We start from the raw sequence: 19,034 nt of genomic DNA on the forward strand, positions 1-19,034 counted from the left end.
AAGAAAACATTTCCCACTGCATGATGCTATTGTGTTTAGCATCATGCAGAACACAAGGTTTCTGCCACATACATTGTTTGTGCCAAACAGTTTATTTTGGTCCCATCTGAAAATAACTTTCTTCAGCATGTTTCCTGAGGACCCTCCAAACTGTAAAGCTTGGTCAAAACTATAAAAGGCTATATGATTATATTTCTGGAGGGAACAACTAATAGATGTTTTATCAGCATATCCTCTAAACTGTGCTTGGAAATTTTAATTTCTTTTAAGCTAATGCTCTTGCTGACACTGTCACAATTAAGCTGTTAAAAACATTTTTAGCAGTGTTGCACTGAGAAGTAGTTTGCATGATGAACTCAGCAGAAGCACAGTTTCACTAAGTGTTTGCTAATTGCTGTTGCTGCTAGTCTGAAGGAGCTGAGTGGGGAAGTCCAGAAGCTCAGTTTGAAGACTGCAACTCCAAGGAGGAGTTATATGGAAAAGGCAGCACTTGGTGAGAGCAAGCATTTAGACACTCCCAAATGGCTGCTACAGGCAATGATAGGATTTCTTAAGAATGCAGGAAAGAATCAATGAGGCACTCCAAGTGTGCTTTTAATGAGGGAGTAACATTATAATATGATGTAAAAAGCTGGTTTTACATAATATCCCTTTCTGCCCCCTTGCTCCCACCTTTAACATACACCTCTTGGTTGCTTTGCTGATCAATCTTTTCTTTAAACTGCCTATCTGATAGATAGTCATATTGATCATATATTCTTTTTTTCCATCCAGACAAGGCAGAACTGGGGTGTGAATACTTATGCAAGGAGTTGTCAATAAATATTATAAATATAAATATTATTAAATAATATCCCTTAGCATATTATTATCAACTCAAAAGTTATTATTATTAATAATATCATAATTATTAATTAAACATTAACTTCATGTTTCCCCTTTATAACTTAATGTTAATGCTGACCATTATAAATGGTCTTCTCCATGCATTGGGACAGTTTCTGCGTATCCAAGGCATATATAGCTATTTACTCCCTTCACTTCACCAAATCTTCTCATGGATTGTTTACATTTTGCTCACTGATTATATATACATATATATATATATATATATATATATATATATATATATATATATATATATATATATATATATATATATGTGTGTGTGTGTGAGAGAGAGAGAGAGAAAGAGAGAGAGAGAGAGAGATGTCTTGTAGAGCGAGTTATAACGTTTATATTTATAAATATATATAAATATAAACGTGATGCTTTGCATGATGATTTGCTTAGTACACACGGAAACTACTGAGCTCCTGCTGATTGGAACACATTCATTGGTGTATGTTCCCATTAATGATTCAGCAGTACTTGTTAATATTAAATGTTAATGTCTGAAATATGTTCTGTTTCATAAGTACAAACTCGGAAAGAGGTCTGTCACATTCACTCTCCATTACAAGTCTGAGCAGGAAGAAAGTGGTGGTGAAGGTTATAATAAGCGCAAAGTCTTTCCTTCAATAATATGCAGCTGCGGCAGGTTGTGAAACAGTACCCCAGGCATAGCAGCCTAAGCCCAGTGGGAACAGCGTCACTCCTCTTGGCATATTAACCAGCGTCCACTGTAAGCGCCAAACACACCGCGACGGAGGACGTCAGGCTCGCGTCCCATCCTCTGAGCGAAATGCTCCGCGTACCGGATCTCACTCACGCTATTCTCCCGGATTCCGTCCGGCGTTTCGGCGAGGGGGCATTCACACGCACAGGCATACAAGCGGGATAAAGAACTCCTCGATGAAGTACGGAGGTTAAATTCAGAATAAGCCCAAAAAAATTAAAGAAAAAAAAAAAGTGAAAATAGGTATCACTCCCCGCCCCCGGTCCGCGCGTAGAGGATGCAAGAGGAGTCAGCACAAAGACGCAACATCTGCAACTTCAGGATTTACGTGTAAAGACGTTTTTTTGTTTGTTTTTTTTATTGGAGGTCGCGGAATTATAAGTAAACATGCCTGTGAGAAGGGGTCACGTTGCGCCGCAAAACACGTTCCTTGGATTAATCATCCGGAAATTCGAGGGTCAGAGTGAGTATCTTTGCGTAAATTCTGCTACCTGGCGATTCTGTGGATGTCTTTCAATGAACAGTGAAATAAAAGGAGAAAAGTGAATAGATGCCTCACTTTTTTTTCCTTTTCATAAAAGCACTTAGATAACAAAGACAGCCAGTATAGTTATTTATTACAACGTTATTGTAATAATGTTAAAAAAGGAAAGTTTTCTTTATTATTGTTAAACGGAGCTTATTGTCTCACCTCTTCACAGATCGCAAATTTGTCATAGCCAATGCGAGGGTGGAGAACTGTGCGATTATATACTGTAACGATGCTTTCTGTGAGATGACGGGCTTCTCAAGACCAGACATCATGCAGAAGCCCTGTACCTGTGACTTTCTCCATGGGGATCTCACCGACAAGGAGGCGATCAACCAGGTGGCGCAGGCTGTGCTTGGCTCCGAAGAGCGCAAGGTGGAGATCACCTACCACCGGAAGGATGGTGAGTAACTCGGCATGGCAAAGCAATGTGGTCAGTGGCGGTTTTGGCATGAATAACGCTCTGGGCCAGACCTTCCTTAGGCTCCTTTTCCTACCTTTTGCTTGGGTATAGAGCTTCTTTGGCATAGATTATCTTACACAAAGTTGCACTTAACTTGTGTTTTACTATGACTGGATTCACAAAGAATCGGCTTTGTTGTTGCATTCTGTATTTTTCTGTGTTTTTTCCCCTTTCTTATTGTTTTCGTTATACAAATCTTCACAGAATCTAATGTTATTTGTGACTAGGCATGGAGTATTCAACACTGCTAAAAGGCGATGCCAGACAAAAGTCCCAGGTAGACTGGAATTTCTTTGTGCTGTTTGAAACAGAGCATAGCAGCACTGCCCCTTCCCTATCTGGTGCTACACACTGGCAGTAAACTGGCTGGAAAATGGCTACATCTCACTCTCACAAGAAAGAAAATTAGCTGTTTGATATTTCTATTCACGAAAAACTTAGTCATGTGGCAGAAACTGTAGTAGCCCAGGCGTCATTCTTATTGAAACTATAACACCAAGTGTATCTATAAAAAGTGTGATCTTCTTATCTCTAAAACATCTGTGTTTTTGACAAAGTTACTATTTTCTAAGAAAGAAAATAAAAGACAGCAGTATTGAGCCTCATATCATAAGCTTAAAGTGTCATCCTTAGTCCAAGATTCTGTCAAGCACATTTGAAGAAGAATTGTCATGGAGTCCAGTTGCTTTTTTAAAATTGCTCACATAAAATAAAATGTTATTAAAAGGATTATCTTTATTGGATCTTCAGTAGAGTCACACAATAAATAATAACTTACAAAAGTATTAAACAGAAATATTATATATATATATATATATATATATATATATATATATATATATATATATATATATATATATATATATATATATATATATATATATATATATATAAATGCTGGTTGGACTGCAGGCTGGATATCAGAGCAGATAACCTGACTGATTAACCAGCTAATTGGTTGCTATATTTTTTTTTACTCCTTAAATAATATTATGGTAAAAATGTATAACGTTTCCCTCAACAAGAATTTGAAAACTACTGCTACACATGGGGAGCATATTTTCATCTTTTTTTGTTGAGATCTTTGTATTAAAATCCAAAACAACAAAGATGTGGCATTGAAACATCATTTTAACTGTACTTAGTGTTATTTTAACACTAGTTTCTCTTTTAAAATAAACACAATTACATAATCTAAAATATATCTGTTTTTAAATGTGATTTTGTGAAACTAAACCAACTTTTAATCAAAGTTATACATTAAAGATGCAATATCATGCCTGGACCATGAGTGACTCTGCAGATCCTCAAAAGTTTCTAGTTCAGCAAGGATAAAGGTACATGGTGACTAGTGCTTCACTTCACATCAGTTTAATTCTCTGAAAACATAGCCTTTAATATGCAAACCTTTTATGACTGTAGATGTAAATAAACATTATAAATCTTGTTTGGGGCACAACTGACTGATGTGCCCCCCACGAGGTGCTTGTGATGCCCCGTAGCCTTTGTCGCTCTAGGCAGGGGACCACATCACCCATGTCAAAAACTGTTACTGAGTGTGGCCGGTATGCATGCAAGTCAAGAAGCATCTTTTTTGACATGGTTCAGCCATGCTGCAGCTCCTCTTTGCTTCCCTATCATGATCCTTTATGTCAGTTGACCACAAACATACCCGAGTCAGTTACATGGAGTAAAGTCCACATTATCCCAGATGGGAGAACACAATGAGGGCTGTGGCTCCAGCTTGTAAGTTTACTCTGAAGGTAATATACAGTGTGAAAGTAAAAGTCTGACTTTGATGTTGCTAAAACACACAAAGGGCTTTCAAAATCTACTTAGATGTAACATTATTTACTTTTAGAAAATTACTATTTGAATACATATTATTTTTATTGACTGGTTTGGATTGATTGACTACATTGACACTGATTAATAAAAATAGTCCTTTCACTATGGTTGTGCAAATAGAGATGCAAATCTATAGCATATGTTGAACTTAGTACAAGGCATCTAAGAAGCAAGTACCGGTAACTATTAAATATTAAATATTATAGACCAGAGCTTACTGGCTGATTTCTGATCTTTGTTCTTTTTTCTTCTAAATTTTGATTTTGTGTGAGTGAGCAGTCACTGTAAGAAAATGTTCTACTATTTCAAGCAAAATCTAAAATAATTTTCAAAATAATTTTTAAACTGTTTTCAGAAACTTTTATCAAACCTATAAGTGCCAGTCTCCATGTCTATTCCACACAGATTGCAAATCTTATTAACAGATTCCTAAAAGTCTGTCAGTGTTTCAAAATCTATCATGTTTCATTAGAGACAGAAGTGAGGGGGCTCAAAAGGTGTTAACGGTGCAATTTTGCTGCATTATATTTAGGTATCTGTTTAACTAAAATGTGGAGTCCTCTTCAGAAATAGCAAGAGTTCCAGTTAAGCCTACATGATTGTGCTCATTCATGGTTCATTCACTGATTGGAAAAACATAAATATTTTGTGACTCTGACTGTCCGGTCACCTTTCAGGTCCAGTCAAGTTGAAAATCTGCTGATCTGGTCACCATCTGATTTCCCTCTATGTGCCTATCAAACAGTGCCCACTTTCTTTTAAAATCACATCACAAGAGAGAAGATTAGAACAGAGGTTTTGTGCGGTCATATATGCTGAACAGGATTTAAGGTTTGATGGACTGTGGGAAACAACAATGAAAGTGACAGATTATACAAAACAGATGAGCGGAGCCACAGTGGCATCATTTTTCCTTCTTTATGTGCAGCCATTTGGCAGCAGCAGTTCTGGTCTGCAAAAACAAATGTTACATTTGACTGTTGACTGACATAGAGAGCTAATTAAGAAATGCATCATCACTGAACCATCTCTAGCTTACTGTTTTATTTCTGTCTAAATTAAGTTTTAATCCGCATGGTGGAGGCTTTGTAACCAACTGCAAAATAACGCTTGATGAATTTTGGTGCAGTTTATTATTAAATGTTAAGCCAAAATAATATGGCAAAATTTGGCATACTCTTAGTAAATTATCAAAGCAACACTGCACTAAACAGAGCTGCCTCAAACTATTACTCTAAAATCTGTTATAGTAATAAAAAAAACAAGCACTACTACTGCCTTTTAAGAACTTCACTCTGTGCTTTTTCCTCATTCTAGAAGTGGGACACTATGGGTATGCCACAATAGCCCCGTCTGTATTGCTTAATTGGGCCGAGACCCAGCTGCTAGCCCTTAGCCATGCCTGCTCAACCAGGCTGTGCAACCACTACCTCCATTTGGCCCTGGATAACTTCTATTTATCACATGTTAGAGCTTGCTAATTTATTGATGCTAAACTGCACACGCAAATATAGATGTAGAGCTTTTGGACAAACCTTTCTTCCAAAAAACACTTTTTGGAAGCAAAGTATTTTATATCAGAGGCAAAATAACTTAAGTATATACAAAACGAAATTTTTAAATGATGATTTCATTTTTTAAGAAAATAACTACTCAGATTAGACTTCTATATAATATTGCCCGACTTGCTAAATTAGGAATTAACTTTGACTCACCAAGTTTTCAGAAGTTCAGCAAAATTTTGGTAGCCACACCCAGGTCGGATTACACACACCTGGGGAATCAAGAGTTTTCTTAAATTACCCTGTCTGACAGCATAAGGTAAACTACAAATATCTCAAAAAACAACACATGACTTCCCAAATATATAGAAATTCAAGAACACATCAGGAACATCAGAAAAAAAGGTGAACCTTCCCAGGCCAGTGAACCAAAACAAGTTTTCCCTTGATCTTGTCACCTCTATTTACTATCCAAATGTGCCTGATAATCAGAAAAATTGCCAAATAACCAAAATCTGAGTGGGCTCAACTACACTCTAGACTTGAAATATATTATGATAAACCAGCATTTGATGTTTATAGCTGCAAAATTATAGCCCTGATATGAATGATGTGGAGAGAAAACAATCCTAAATCGCAGAGAATTAATACAATGTCACCACTCAGTGGCATAAATCCCCAGATTGACCACCTCCTACTGTGCTCTCTGCAGAGCTTTTTATGGCCAGCATGACTTGGCTGAACACAGACAATCTGAGGTCACTCCTCATTTAGAGCAGCACATACTGTAAGTGTGCATGTTTAATTTTAATTTTGAGCTAAGGCAGGATATTTCTTTTAGCAATGCTGTAAGTTTTGGCTGACTTTCTGAGATGACTACAGATGCATGCACAAACAGCAGTGTCGTTTTTAAGGAGTTCAAATGGAAGTAAAGAAGTAATATTTTATTTAATCATAAGGAGCGAGGGTGTTAATAATTAATTGGGAGCTTGACTACATTCTGGGCTGCGGATACATGTTTAATCTACCATCCGCAGCTATCAGCCTCAACTTCTCTCCCTTTTTTTGCTCATCTTGAACAAACTGGGAGGTAGTTACATCGCTGCAGGCTATTTACACATGCCACAGTCTAACACGATCTTTTCAAAAGTGCACATGAAGCATGTTTATTATATGGGGAAATATCTAAAAGCAACTTTGCTTTGTTTCCATCCTCATGCTACTTCTCTGTAGCAGTTGAAAATCATCTTGTACCTAGAATCTTTAAAGAGCATAGGATGAGAGCTTCGAACCCTTTTGACACTATCATTGCCTTCCGTCTCTTGACAATTCTCCCTGGTGTGCATCACAGCTTCAAGACACAACTTCTAATACTCCTCAGAGGAATTTGCAGTGAGCTCATGAATAAAGATGTCAGGGCTGACAGTGCTGTGACTGGGAATGAGCAGCTTACAGAGTAAATGCATTAAATTGGTATAGAAGACCCAGTTCGTAGACTTCCACTGCTATAGGGAAATTAAAGATTCATGCCATCCTGGAGAGCAATAGACCCATTGATTTAAAAGCGTCTGTAAATCGAAGTCGATGGATAAAAAGTGCGTTTGATGCCTCTGCTCCTCACAGTATTTCAATCTATCTGTTCTAATGCAAATAAGCTATAATCCTTTGCATTTAAACCTTTCATGTTCTTCACTGTATGCGTCAAGTTTTGAAATTAAACAGCACCAGTTTAGACAGTTTGGCAGTCTCATTGGGTCCCTTGGTTAATGTGTGAGATTTACTGACTTTTAGCATTCAATATGACTTAAGTTGCAACCTTAAACCTTAGTTTTTATTCTTGGTTGTTTTCCTGTGTATTTAATAAAATGGGAAGTCTTAAAAAATAAAGTTTGGATTGATGAATCTGAGTGCCATCAAGAGCAACAAAGCTTTGGTCTTTTTTTCCCTGAACAGACAACAAGTTAAGCTGCTTATATGCATGCTGCTTAGAAATGAATAGTAATGGAACAACAGAAAGTGCAGAAGCTCTGTAAAGACTTCCAACATGGGGGCCTTTTCTTTTAATTTGAGTGTTCCTCTTTCTGGGAAAAGCCAAGACAGGTTGTGAGAGATATTCTACATCCAGGCTTTCTCTAGCGTGGATACATATTCAATGAGATAAACGCTTTCCCTTGAGGGCTTTGTAAAGCTATCCTATTCCAGAGGGTGTAATAATACTTTGTACCTGAATGAGTCTTAACAAAAGGAAGCTGACACCGTGGAGCAGAGAGAAGTTAAATGGATAATGGCTACATAACAACAGCAGCTTAGCTAAGCACGCTGAATGATCTGGGACATGTGGCGTGCGTGGGTGCAGGGTTTCATAGGTGACTCCCCACCAAGGGGACTGAAGGGCCACGTGCACCCTGCCAGTGGCAGGGGAGAGAGGGGACACGGGACAGAGAGTGGCTCCAGTACACAAGGTGTGTTGTAGGACACTTGGGTGGCTGCACTCTGAAAGAGTGCATCCATTTTTCATTATGCTCACCCTTCACTGCTGTCTTGCTCTTCAGTATTCATCATATATAAACTCTCCAAGCAGAAGTATCAGATTATATGTTGAATAAGGTGCTGAGAAATTTGGATGTGTATCGTAATTGAAGTACTTTTTTGACACACTACTACGTAATGTCAGCTTCATTATTTGCAGTATTGGTTCAAGAGATAATTATTAATTGGGATGTGAGGACAGCACAATGAAGTCTGTGAATAAGTGATGAGAAGCTGCTATGACTTTAATTTCATGCTTCAGCATTTGGCAGAATTTAAGATGTTTGTTATCCTCCCATGTATCGAAAAATACATTTTGTGTGAGGCAAAACTTGAAGAAATGAAGCACACCCCTTGAAATAACAAGTAAACTCATGGATAGAATTTATGCATGTCAAAGATGATGTACCTTTGTTTTGTATTCTCTGTCTGTATTGTGATAAAGTATGTAAATTATTATTTTTATTTTTTTCTGGATAGGATAGAATGTCACTGGTTTGCTTTATCTTTTTTCTATATTTATTAATATCCTGATGACATTGGGCTGAGAGTCCAATGCTTTCATGTCGTATATAAAAACACCCATCTTAAATAAGTAAACATAATTTTAAATTTAAACATGTCAGAGGTACAAATAATTTCAGGTTTAATTGTAGAAATAATATATAGCAGTTTTTGATTTGGAAAAAAAATGTCTTGTTCAACTTTATTTGTGGAATTACAAGCAACTTAGATTGAAACTTAGGAACAAGAGTCTGAATCATTCTACACCAATTTCCAATAAGTTAAAATACAGCTTTTATTTTGTAGTCTTTGACATATTTATATATAAGGACTTTAAAACACTCAAAAAATTGCTTTCTTAAAAATATTTTTAAGTCTTGTCTCACTAACATAGTTTCAGGCATTGTCTCGTTTTGTGAGATGAAGTTCATGCAATTGTGAATGGTAACCCTACAATAAACTCTCAGAATATTGTGCAGCCTTTCTGTGACATTTCCATTTTTCTAATCAGTTACTGCACAGATGTTTTGGCATGTTCATTCTGCAAAATTTATACAGAATTAAATCAAGTTACAGATGAGGAAATGGAGTATCAGGAACTGGCAAAAGTAAATATAAGTGAATCACTGTTATAGCTGGTGCTTCAAGTTATCCCTGATGGCTCTGAAGATGGTGATTGAGGATGAAATTAGGCCAGACTGTGTGGCTAACAGCGGTCTCACTGAGGAGAGATATTGCCACAAGCCCCAAGGACTTTAAACAAAGGGTGAGTTTGCATGGCCTCTCCCTACATGCCCTACTCTTGACTGACTATGCCCCTAATGTTGTGTATTGGCCAAAGCAGAATAGCCTTTAAACAGAAACATGTCAGATTTCATTAGATACAGCTTGCAGCTGAGCAGTAGTTGTAGGGCTACTGCAACAGTGCTTGGAGAGGACGATGCATAAATACTAAAAGTCAGTGTTCAGCAATAACAAAGCAATTAAGCAAAAAAGAAAAAGGGTGATTCACATTTTAAAATGAGATTTGATAATATTTAGTAAACTCATTTTACTTGAAAATAAGCAGAAGTCTTTCTGTCTTGAAGATGTCCTCCTTTTTCGACACAAGTGCTTGTGACCTTTGAATTCTCTTCATAAAAATGTTCAGATGATCGTTTAATTAAACAGCAATGTTTTAATAATTGATGATGGAAATGTAATCTGGAGTAATGAAATTTCCATCATGAAAAGGGGACTAGGCTTAATATGCCATCCCTTCATCCAAGCAGGTGTAAATGACATTTCTTGGCTCACAAGAAAACATTGTATAAATGTCAAGGACTGAATAGCCATTCATCCGTTCATCGATGCAAAATGCGTCGTCAAGGATGTTAACCACATCTTGCAGCTGTGACCACGTCCACAGGTATTGTTTCCTGTGAAGAGTCTTGGCAAAGATCAGAATTATTGAGCAACCTGAGACCTAAATAATTAGTTATCTTCAGTAGTAAACAAACCCAGCTCTATAACTCTAATGAATAAATTCCATAGTGCAGAAGTTAATCAAGGGAAATCAAAATTAAAGGTTACAGAGAGGAATCTAAATTAAAGGTTACAGAGAGGATGTAGACCCCGTAAGTCTCCACATCTTTACTATTTTTGCAACACGTTTCCACATTTAGCAAATAGAGTGTAGAGGAGCGTGACTCATTTTGCAGTTTAAAATACTTTCTGCAGAGTAAAAAAATCAACACATGCTAATAAAAACAACAAGTGGAGTTGTGAGCTCAGGCTCTCAGATAAATGCTTGGAAATAGCATAATTTACAATAGTATATTGCAGTATAACACATTGCCAAACTATGACTGTTTTTTACTAGATTGAGTCATCCAGTTTTTTTTTTTTCTCTAAAAGTTTGTAAATTTTTCCCAAAGTACCGGACTTTCATGCAGCTCCGACAATAACTATGTTTAGGGTACTGGTGGATGAACCTCAACCTGTTTTTGGCCTATCACAGGGTTCTTTCTGTAGGAATCTCCATTCATTCTTCCAATCACCTCCACAAGAAAATACACAGCCCCAATACCTGTGTAGGCCTATGATGACAGTAGAAAATGTGAAGAGAATAAAGTATTAACAAAATTCATTAACAATCATACAGATGTAAACATAACAACTTGATAAACTACTGTCTGAAATGCTTCATCACCTGGCGCTTCGAGTGTCAGATTTTTTTCAAGCATTGTGAAAGGAAATGATATATTTGCAAAGTGGTAAAATTTCACTTTTCTTACTCTTTTGGATGTGTTACAGGCCTGAAAAACAAGAACTGAAAAAACATTGACAGCCAAAATAAAGCTGAGAAAAAGCATGACATCTCTTGCTTTAAAGCTATTCCTGTAGTGAGTGATAACAAGCATCAGATGACAAAATTCAATATATATCTTTAATGAGTTACTTGGTGTCAAACTGAAGCTGCATAATGTTCAATCCATACTTTATAAGACCATCCAAGATTTTATATTTGTACATTTATTTTTTATATTGCACATAACAAGCAGTTTCTCTACTCAGACTCCCTCTCGGATGACCAAGCTTCTCACCCTGTCTCTACGGGAGAGCCGAGATGTATCCACTTGTATCCACAATCTCATTCTTTCGAACCTCATGACCAAAGATAAGTGTAGGAGCATCGGCTAGTAAATTGTATTCACTACGAGTCCAGATACAGTATTCACATTGCTGGAGAATCAATCTTTCCCTCACTTTTGAACAAGACCCTGAGATAAATAACCTCCTCTACTTGGGGTAGGAACTTGCCTCCACCCAGAGGAAGCATTCTATCATTTTCTACCTCAAGACCATGGTCTCAGATTTCTTCATTCTGACCTCTTCAGACTCGGGTGTGAACTCCTCATGCAAAAGCTGGAGATCAGAGTCTGATGAAGTTAACAGGACCACATCTTCTGCAAAAAGCAGAGACCAATCCTTAGGCCACCAAAATGGATCACCTCAAAACCTTGACTGCCTAGAATAAAGTTTATAAGTAGAATTGGTGACATAGGATAACCGTGGTAGAGTCCACCTCTTATCATAAACACAAAAATTCCTGTTAAAAATGACATTTAGTTGTTGCTGAACCAGAAACTCCTTTAGTGACAGAGTGCTGCATCCTACGTGCACAAAGAAGCATTATCTCATATCCTTCTGCCAAGCAGCTGCTATCCTTAGAACCACCACTGCTCCCAATAACCTCAGACTGTCGTTATGTGTGCATCCAAGTTGACATTTGCTCAGTCTTTGTAAATTTTTTTGTAAATAGTCTGATGCTGTTTTCTATGTACACATATACATATCTTGCACTTTTTTTTTATTTCCCTGCCCAGTTACAAATTTCTTTTAATCTGACTATGCTATTTTGAATAACTGTACAGGACATTATTTCCTAAGTTGTAGAGTTGCCCTCAATGTACAGTTATTTATTCTTTCGTTCAATTTTTATACTTTCACCTTAGTTTGAATAATATTATGTATGCTTCCATTTGCCTCTTGCTGCTGATACACTTGAATTCCCCCATTGTGGAATATTAAAAGATATTTCTATTTTATTCTCACATTAGAAAAATCCTCAATGTACTTTGCAAGGTTACCTAAAACTTTGAGATCTCTTCTGTGGTGTTATATTGTGTCACACATTCCAATTCCCTTTTGATAATTGAATTAGCAAGTATAAATTTCTACTTGTCAATTTCAGTTTTTTCAAGTGGTTTCAGATGATTCTCAAAAAAGTAATATTTTGGGTAAGAGGTGCTGATTCGCAGGAGATTCTAATAGTCTGATAACATTAAAATATTTAAATCTTTAAACAAAAATATAATATAATATAATATAATATAATATAATATAATATCTATATTGGACTTACTATGCTGCTGTTGGTTAGTAATGTGCTATGGAGAGTTTATGGGGTTTAAGAATAAATAAATAAAAAACAACACTTTTGAGCAGCATGATCAGCTGGTCACTGGTTAAGCTGGTCAAGCTGAAAATCGGTCAATTCCAGTAACCTGCTGAGCAATCTGTGCATCCATTGTCCCTCTAAGAAACAAACACCAACATTATTTAAGCCATCCATGCATTTAGGACACTGTTATTTTGCTGTCTGGCTGGCCTACAAACAGCTTTCTTATATTAATATTTAATATGTTTGTTTGTTCAATCATCTAGACGTCATGCAGTTTCCAAATGAGGGTAGTTAGGCTTTGTGGCTAACCTTCTTGGATCAACAAAAAAAAAATCCCTAAATCCAGAAAGATTTAGGGATAGAGCCTTTAAATGGGATTGCTACATATAGATGCCTCAGAAATCATTCTCCTGACCTCTACAAGCAATATTTTACTCAAGCACAGTTCACATGGCTTTACTATTGAAGTGGTTATGGCATGGATTTTATCCCAGGGTTAATGCTCGTTTTGTTCTTAACTTTCCGTTGAGAACAAAACTAAAGAGAGTGTGAAACAGTGTGAAATGTTAACTAAAGCAAGTTTATTGCTGGCATGGTCCATGAAGGTTAAACAGAGAAAGGGTATGAAGCCAGCATCAACTAAAGCTATATATGGCATTATGTCACTGTAAGGAGATGTGTGGTAGAAAATAGTTTGTCATCCATCAAAGCTCAGGTGAAGGGGTGTCCTTGTTATTGTTTGCCAACAGAAACTGTAGAAAATCTGGAGAGGCATCATGTGGTGAGGGAAAAACCCACTAGGTTTAATGTAGAACAACTATTTTTAAATATAACAATTATAAAGGACTGAAAGTGTATTTCTTATGTGTATTTCCTGTTAAAGGCATTAATTAATATTTGTAAGGATTGTTCATCCCCTTATCTCTTAGCAATTATTTCAGATAATAGTTTGAATAATCTACTGAGAAATTTCATACTTGTCCAAGTAATGTATCATCTTGCTGATCTCTTCAAAGTAAACAGACATGTTTACACCTAATGTGACTGTATGCATAATTTTAACTTTTTATAAAATGAATGTAAGCAAAATAAATACTGTACGGCTTATAGTCTTTAAAATAGCAGACTTTAAGTGAACTAAGTCAACTTTAAGTTAAATATGATTTTTTTTTTACATATTTGGTTAATTTATTTGTATGACATCAAATTATAAATTACATGTACACAAACTTTTTTTAAAACCAGAAACACCATGGTATTTTCTTCTTTTTACTTTTTTGACGAAAAACTTGAAAATTCCTACCAAAACACAACAGTATGCAAACTTCATTTTGTAATGGTTGCTGTGACTATAATATTTCAAATGCGCTACGAAAAAGACAAATTATCAGCTATATTTAAGGTAAAACATTCCATTGTATAATAGTGGTAATTATTAATGCCAATAAAAAATGTGAAGTGACAAAACATTTATTTGTTTTGTCATCTTTGCCAGTATAGCTCCAACCTCTTTATTTCCAAGTGTGCCCATGAAAAAATAAATTTTAAAGGCTAGACAGCTATGCCTCCAAGCCTTTATGTGACTCCACAGAACCAAAAGGAATGCACTGCTCATTGGAAATGTAGGTTTTAGGCCTAAACATCTTTAAAAAAAAATGTTTAGAGGCTTAATGGTATTCGGCAAAAGTTATAATTATGTAATTGTTGTTAGTAGGTCATTAAATCGACCATTTATTTCTTACCTATTTATGTACTAAATTATACAAATTTATTGCAGAAAATCAAAAATCATACTTGCTGTTCTTGCAAAGACATTGTTAGAAGCTTTTCTTTAGATCCATTTTAGTAGAGGTGACATTCAGCAGGAGACCATATGAGAAAAAGGACCCCTGCTGCTTAGCCTTTAAGCATGACTATTGTCTCCCCATCTGTTAAGGTAAGGCTCAGCCCAAAACCCATCCTGCTGAATTCGTCATTTTGGATTTCAGCTCCAACAGTATCTCAATGTTCGATGATGCATAATTGTTTTAAGCCAGTTATAAAACACATGATGATTTTACTTTAGAAAATATTCTGTAATGATGAAGAAAGCACTTGCAAAGTGTTATTAGTAGTATATATATTTTTTATTTGAATGCTCAGTGTGAATACTTAGGGGGCAAAAATTGCCCTCCAAAGCTACATTTCTATGTTCTTTCATTACAATTCTTATAAAACTTCAATACAGTTTTTTTTTCTACTCACAAAGAAAAAAAACTGACAGTGTCTGTTTTTTCTGCAAAAATATAAAACTTTTATATTTTTTCTCTATTAATAACCCTAATTTTTCACCAATTCTCTAACTCTAGACCTGAGCTGTAACCATTATAAAACATTTGCAGTGTTTACAGCTCATATCTTTAACAAGGGAAACATTTTTAAGCCTTATCATTATGTCCTGTCACTTGTTACATGTTACATTGCCCTTTAAACTTTTTGTGCATTTTATCACCCCACAACCAACAACTCCAATGTATTTTATTAGTATTTTAAGTGACAGACCAAAAGAAAATCACAAAGTAAAATTTGAAAATGTGTGATGTGCATTTATATTTAGCTCCTAAATAAAGTCCAGTGCCTACATAGGTAGATTAATCAATATTAGCACCATATTATAGGTATGCTTAATTCAACATGGGGAGGTGAGCTAGTCAGAGTTGAGGTAGATGCTGAGGTGGAGGCTCATCTTCCCACAGGACAACCTCAAACATAAATCCATTGTCACAGTGGAATGGTTTTAGAATGATTTAGACTTTAGTCTGATTTATATCTTTTAGCAAGATCCAGAAATGGATCTTGTTCAGAAAGATCCAAAAATGGAGCCATCTGCTTTTGCTCTCCAAAAGCAAAAGCAGCAAAATGGAAAAGCATCTGCTTTTGCTTTCCAAAAGCAGATGGCTAAACAAAGTAATTAAAAAAGCAGACTAAATATACATACATGGTATACTTTTTTTTTTTGTAAAAAGAAAAAAATAAAAACCATGTGTCATTTTCCTTCACATGGACAATTATACACTAATTTGTGTTTTTATATCACAAGGGACCCCTTCCCAAAAATACTCAGAAGTTTGTGGCCATGAATGACAAAACGTGATAAAGTTTTGGGGAAACACTGCAAAACACTGCATGTGATACTGAGTGGAAACAGGGTCTGAGTAAAGCCTGTATTAATACATCTGTTATATTCTGTGCATCCTATTATTCTTTCGGTTTTTATGTTTTTATATTGTGTGTGTAAATGATTTGACTTTTCTGTCACTTTGCTGCTGGTATACAGAATTTCCCCACTGAGAGACAATAAAGGTTATTTCTATTCTATTCTATTCTAGTCAGATTCTAGTCTATTTCTATAAATGTATCAATCTAAACTTTGATTTTTAGCTGCCATTTAAGCCTGTTCTGTGTGAGGAGTAGTTAGAATACTGTCCAGATCTTTAGAATAAACGTGCCTGACAGTGAAGAGGCTCATATAAAAATAGATCTCCTGGAAGTCAAAGAGTCAACACACTGAGTTCTTCGATTGCAACGTTAAGGGTCTTGTTCTCAGCAAATAACTGTGTTGTATAGATTTCTAGTATTTTCTCCACTAGCTAGAATTAAATAAATGTTTGAAAAACCAAGATATAATCAAAACATTTTTTATCCTGTAGTTTTATTAGATTTATTAGAGCAGGAATATTACCTGTATTTTTTCCCAGAGAAAAGCATTTTTTTTATACAAGAGGATTTTCTAGTAAGGGATAAACAGCTGCCCTGCCCTGATAGCCATGTTCCTCTTCATCATGAAATACTGTGAGGCGACCATAACACGAGGCTAGATGTAGTCCACACCTGCTGGTCCTATTATCCTCACACTATATATGCGGCTGTATGTTGCACTATTTATTCCCCTGGGTTCACCTCACACTATACACTTGAAACATTAAAAATAATCAGTTCTTCAATAACAATTAATTCAAGTTTTTTGTTTTTTTGTTTCCTACTCCATTAAAATCATATTAGGGTTTTTCAAAATTGACAATGCATCACTACTTTCATTCGTTTAGATGCAGAAACCCTTCCAACGCATTTCTGGCATGTTGAGGCAGAGCAAGCTCGTTATATTTAGTCAGACACCAAGTCGGCTGCTAATGAATGCTGCTGGCAGGGTGTCTGTGAGCCCCGAGGAGATTACAGGGAACACTGATAATGTGTGTCCTCTCTATAAATGAGGAAGACAGCAACCTAGACAGACAGATCTGCAGACTTTTCCATTTGGACTGTGTCTTTTCTGCCCATACCAACAGGATACATACTGCTGTTTCCATATACAGTAGCTTCTAAAAACACTAATCTTATTTTCATTTGAATTCATGGTGGGAATGTCCATTATGTGGTCAAGGACTTAATGGTTTATGAGTTAAAACACTGTCAGAATTGCTTTATCCTGCTGGTCACTGATCCGTTATGTCAGCTTAGCCGTGCTGCACAGTGGCTATTGTGATGCTGTTTAGAGCTCAGCGGGTAGAAAGTTTTACTATCGTGGCCAAGAGGTTCAACTGCAAATATCCAGCACAAATTGATTCTTCGGTTTCTGTCCTTAAATTGATTTTAATAGGGCCAATCCATTTAAAACATCCCTCTAAATCTTACTCCCTCTCTATTCTGGCCTGATAAGTTTTAATTCACCTACATCAGTTCCATCTATCTATCTACCTATCCATCCATCTATACATTTAGCTCTCTATCTACCTATCTTGCTAAAAAAATATATTGTAAAGTAGTGTTAAGTGCAGCAAGTTTTTAATATGTACTTTCGGTGGATTTTGAAAACAAAACATTAAACTCAGTCACTCCTGTTGTAAATGACAAACCTTTTCACAATCCTTACATATGATTTCCCATCCAAATATCGAGGACATTGTTTTAGGTAATGGTTATTAGATAGTGCATGTTGAAAAGTTAACAGTTCTTAGGCTGACCTTTAAACTTAGTGATTTCAGTTGTTTGACACAGATATTTTTGTTCTCTTTCAGGGTCTGACTTTCAGTGTACTACTCACATAATCCCAGTGAAGAATGAAGAAGGAGTGGTGATGATGTTTATCTTAAATTTTGAATATGTTGTGGATGAAGGAAGTGACCACTCCACCGAGAACATAAGCCCTGCATCCCCTACAAAGTCAGATCAAAGTAAGTATCAGATATACCAGGAGTTTATTACTAAACTTCTATAAATAGTATCACATCTTTCCATGCTTTGATCGCCTTGTACTAGGCCTGAGTGTGCTTAACATTGTTATCACTTAGTTCCAATTAGTTGCTCCATAACAAGATTTTCAGCCAGGGTAAAAAAAAACCTGAATTACACTTTTCTTTTTGTTTTTTTGTTTGTTTTGTTTTGTTTGTTTGGGGGTTTTTTTCAGAAATAAATCTTAGAATATTCCATGAGATCATATCTTTTCCAAAAGAAATACACCCCCACTTCAAGTAAGGTTATCTTGTGGTAAACAAAATATACATGTGGTCTGCATCTGCATCTTCAGAGCCACAAGGGATTCTTTGGACCTTTCATTATGGCACTTAATGATTTTTTTCTTAAATTGACAAGGAACGAACTGTTATATATATATATATATATATATATATAGACATAATAACAAATGCAGTTCTTCAGGTCTTTTTTCATGGGAGAGTTGTATTGAAATTCCAAAAACTAATAACACTAAGAGTACCTGTAATATTTTAGATTACATTTTCTCTTCATTAGGTCAGAAATTACTAAAAGTGTTACATCATCATTTCATCATTTGAAAAAATATATCAATATATTATAGAAGCAAAGGTAGTCATTGTAGCCAATGTTTGCTTGCAAAAGTTTTCTGTTTTTAATTTGTCAAAAGGTCATGAACACTTTCTTTTTGGGCTGGTCTTGAACTAAAAAGGGTCTTTGGATTCTAAAGTTTGGAGACCCCTGTTATAATCTTACAATATTGCAGTCATCTGCAGGCTTTACAATATATATAATGATACATTTTCAAAAATGCAAAGAACCTGTTTAAACTGCACCTGTCATTA

The 19,034-nt window shown here is 35.8% G+C and overlaps 1 protein-coding gene across 2 annotated transcripts in view; it reads left to right on the forward strand.

The window, feature by feature from the left end:
- The first annotated feature begins 1,548 nt into the window (after positions 1–1,548).
- The window catches only part of kcnh7 (potassium voltage-gated channel subfamily H member 7), a 40,735-nt gene continuing 23,249 nt past the window's right edge, over positions 1,549–19,034 (forward strand). Inside the window, exons 1-3 of one of the 2 annotated variants that reach the window (XM_032568644.1) lie at positions 1,549–2,081; positions 2,320–2,550; positions 17,994–18,149. In XM_032568644.1, the coding sequence (XP_032424535.1) occupies positions 2,006–2,081; positions 2,320–2,550; positions 17,994–18,149 (463 nt within the window). In that variant the 5' untranslated portion in view covers positions 1,549–2,005. The remainder of the gene's footprint in view (positions 2,082–2,319; positions 2,551–17,993; positions 18,150–19,034) is intronic. The other variant, XM_032568643.1, reaches the window with a different exon arrangement.

The sequence above is a fragment of the Xiphophorus hellerii genome, chromosome 7 (genome assembly GCF_003331165.1).
Source record: "Xiphophorus hellerii strain 12219 chromosome 7, Xiphophorus_hellerii-4.1, whole genome shotgun sequence".
Taxonomy (NCBI): Eukaryota; Metazoa; Chordata; class Actinopteri; order Cyprinodontiformes; family Poeciliidae; genus Xiphophorus; species Xiphophorus hellerii.